Source organism: Syngnathoides biaculeatus, chromosome 4 (genome assembly GCF_019802595.1).
Source record: "Syngnathoides biaculeatus isolate LvHL_M chromosome 4, ASM1980259v1, whole genome shotgun sequence".
In the NCBI taxonomy this organism is placed as follows: domain Eukaryota; kingdom Metazoa; phylum Chordata; class Actinopteri; order Syngnathiformes; family Syngnathidae; genus Syngnathoides; species Syngnathoides biaculeatus.
In genome coordinates, this window is record NC_084643.1 from 10,355,811 (window position 1) to 10,357,789 (window position 1,979).

Consider the following 1,979-nt stretch of genomic DNA (forward strand, 5'->3'; position numbering starts at 1 on the left):
TATTAAGCTGCTCACAAATGGAAGAAGTTGCCAAATCCAGGTTGAAAACTCTTCTGTTTTTCCTCACGTTTCCAATTTTTGATCATATTACTTGCACCGTATGCGGTTTTAATTGTCTCTTTTTTTTTTTTTTAATATTTTCTTTGTCACTTTTATTGTTTCTATGCCGTTTTAAATGTTTTATCTCTTTTGTTTTCAAATGCCTTCAATCATGTAAAACGCATCGAGTCACCCCCCCCCCCCGCCCCCTATGAAACACGCCGTACAAATCAATTTCCACGCCGCGTCCCTATTATAGCGCACAACATTACAGCAGCGCGGACAATATTTGGCGTCATGCACGCAAAAACAAGCCAAGCGAGTGGCCCGAGCCGGGGGCTATTTCGGCAGCAGGACCAGTCACGAATAGGAATGCGCCAACAAAAGCAACATTTCCTCCGCCGTCTCCCCCCCGAGTCAAGAAAGCCACGTTGAGAAGGTTTTCCCCAGGTGTCAACGGGTTTTTCCCGGCCTCATCCTCATCTTGACGGTCTGAACCCTGTTCAGATCTTTCTCCACGCCGGGATGAGCGCAAATGGGCTTCTTCCGGGCCCCCACGTAGATGCTGTCGGAGCCACGAGGAGAAAGAAGCATATTTCATTTTTGGAATATTGCCGGCCTGATTCTGATGCTGATCCATCTCAACCACGAGTACAATTGAACAAAAAGTTGTCGAGCTTACACGAGAGCGTCGATGTCACAGGCCTCGGTGCTGCGCTGCGTGTGCCAGGTCTGGGCCTTCATCAGGACTGGTTTGGGGACAAGCTTTCTGGTTTTAATGCAGCATTTGCTGATGCCACCTTCAAAACGGAGTACAAATGGTGAGCGTTCCATTCAAAGACTCGGCTGGATTTGTGATGAAAAATTGACATTTTTGGAGCTCTTAACCTTGCCAAAGACTAAAAGCGCACTACGTATGCTTAGCTAAACGTTGGTTTTTTTTTTTTTTTTGTTGTTACGATCACGTTTGAAGTTGACGTCGAAAAGTCATCATCGTCGCAGCGCGGGCGGCGTTTACCTTCGGTCGAGTCGACGGCCAAAGCCACGAGGCACAAAGTGGCCACAAGCACTTTCGGGTCCATGACGGCGCGCAGCGTCAGCTGAGGAAAACGCTCGCTCGCTCCCGCCGCTCCCGAGCGTAGAGAGGCGGGTGAACAACGCCGAGCTCAGGCAGGCTCTGGCAGGTTGCAGCGTAATTGATGAATTCCCCGAATCGGGAAGTAGGTCACCGATTTATTCGAGTCTTCACGATACGGGAGCGGTGTCAAAAACCCCGCCAGAGACAACGCTGAGGGTGCCGAGAGGGGGTTCATCGGAAGTGTTAATCCCTCGTTTATTGCGGGCCTTGGCAACCCGATGAACGATGTGCAAAGTATTGAACGCATCATTTTGGGCATTAATTGGACGGATTTGAAAGATGTCAGGTGAAGCTTTCCAGGCGGCACGGCGGACCAGCTGGAAAGCGTTGGCCTCACCGTTCTGAGGTCTCGGGTGCGATCCCGGACCCGCCTGTGTGGAGTTTGCATGTTCTCCCCGTGCCTGTGTGGCTTTTCTCCGGGTGGGCACTCTAGTTTCCTCCCACATCCCAAAAAGCACGCATTGTTTGGAGTCCTTTCTCGGACTGTGTAATTGTGCATCTCTTTCGTTAAGAATAAAACCCACTGAACATTATGCCTTTGCCTGGGGGTCCTGCATTTGTGTCCGCCTCCGCATTGCTGAGATGTGACAAATGCGCAGTAGCATTGTAGACATTTTACATTTTATTTCTTTCAATGTGTGTGGTAACATTTTTTTCCCATTTTCGTTTAGTTTTGATGTATTAGGCTAAGAAATGTTGATTTTACTACAAAAAATACAGAATATGTTGATCTATGTATGATATGAATATGAAAAAAAAATCCACAATGCATTGACTCTGTAATTGGTGAAGTGCAATATAG

General features: G+C 48.0%; 1 protein-coding gene across 1 annotated transcript; it reads right to left on the minus strand.

The window, feature by feature from the left end:
- Nucleotides 1-244: 244 nt before the first annotated feature.
- ccl27a (chemokine (C-C motif) ligand 27a) lies at nt 245-1,126 on the minus strand. Its single transcript, XM_061818048.1, has 3 exons — nt 1,058-1,126; nt 722-839; nt 245-604 (listed from the first exon to the last, which is right to left on the minus strand). The coding sequence occupies exons 1-3, from the start codon at nt 1,119-1,121 to the stop codon at nt 493-495; spliced, it is 294 nt and encodes a 97-aa protein (XP_061674032.1). The 5' UTR covers nt 1,122-1,126; the 3' UTR covers nt 245-492.
- Nucleotides 1,127-1,979: the final 853 nt, after the last annotated feature.

Bases quoted from the DNA above. Each gene is read 5' to 3' on its own strand.
- ccl27a (XM_061818048.1), bottom strand. From the start codon at position 1,121: ATGGACCCGAAAGTGCTTGTGGCCACTTTGTGCCTCGTGGCTTTGGCC. The intron at 840-1,057 runs GTAAACGCCGCC...TCCGTTTTGAAG, and splicing joins GGCCGTCGACTCGACCGAAG to GTGGCATCAGCAAATGCTGC. The intron at 605-721 runs GTAAGCTCGACA...TGGCTCCGACAG, and splicing joins TGTGACATCGACGCTCTCGT to CATCTACGTGGGGGCCCGGA.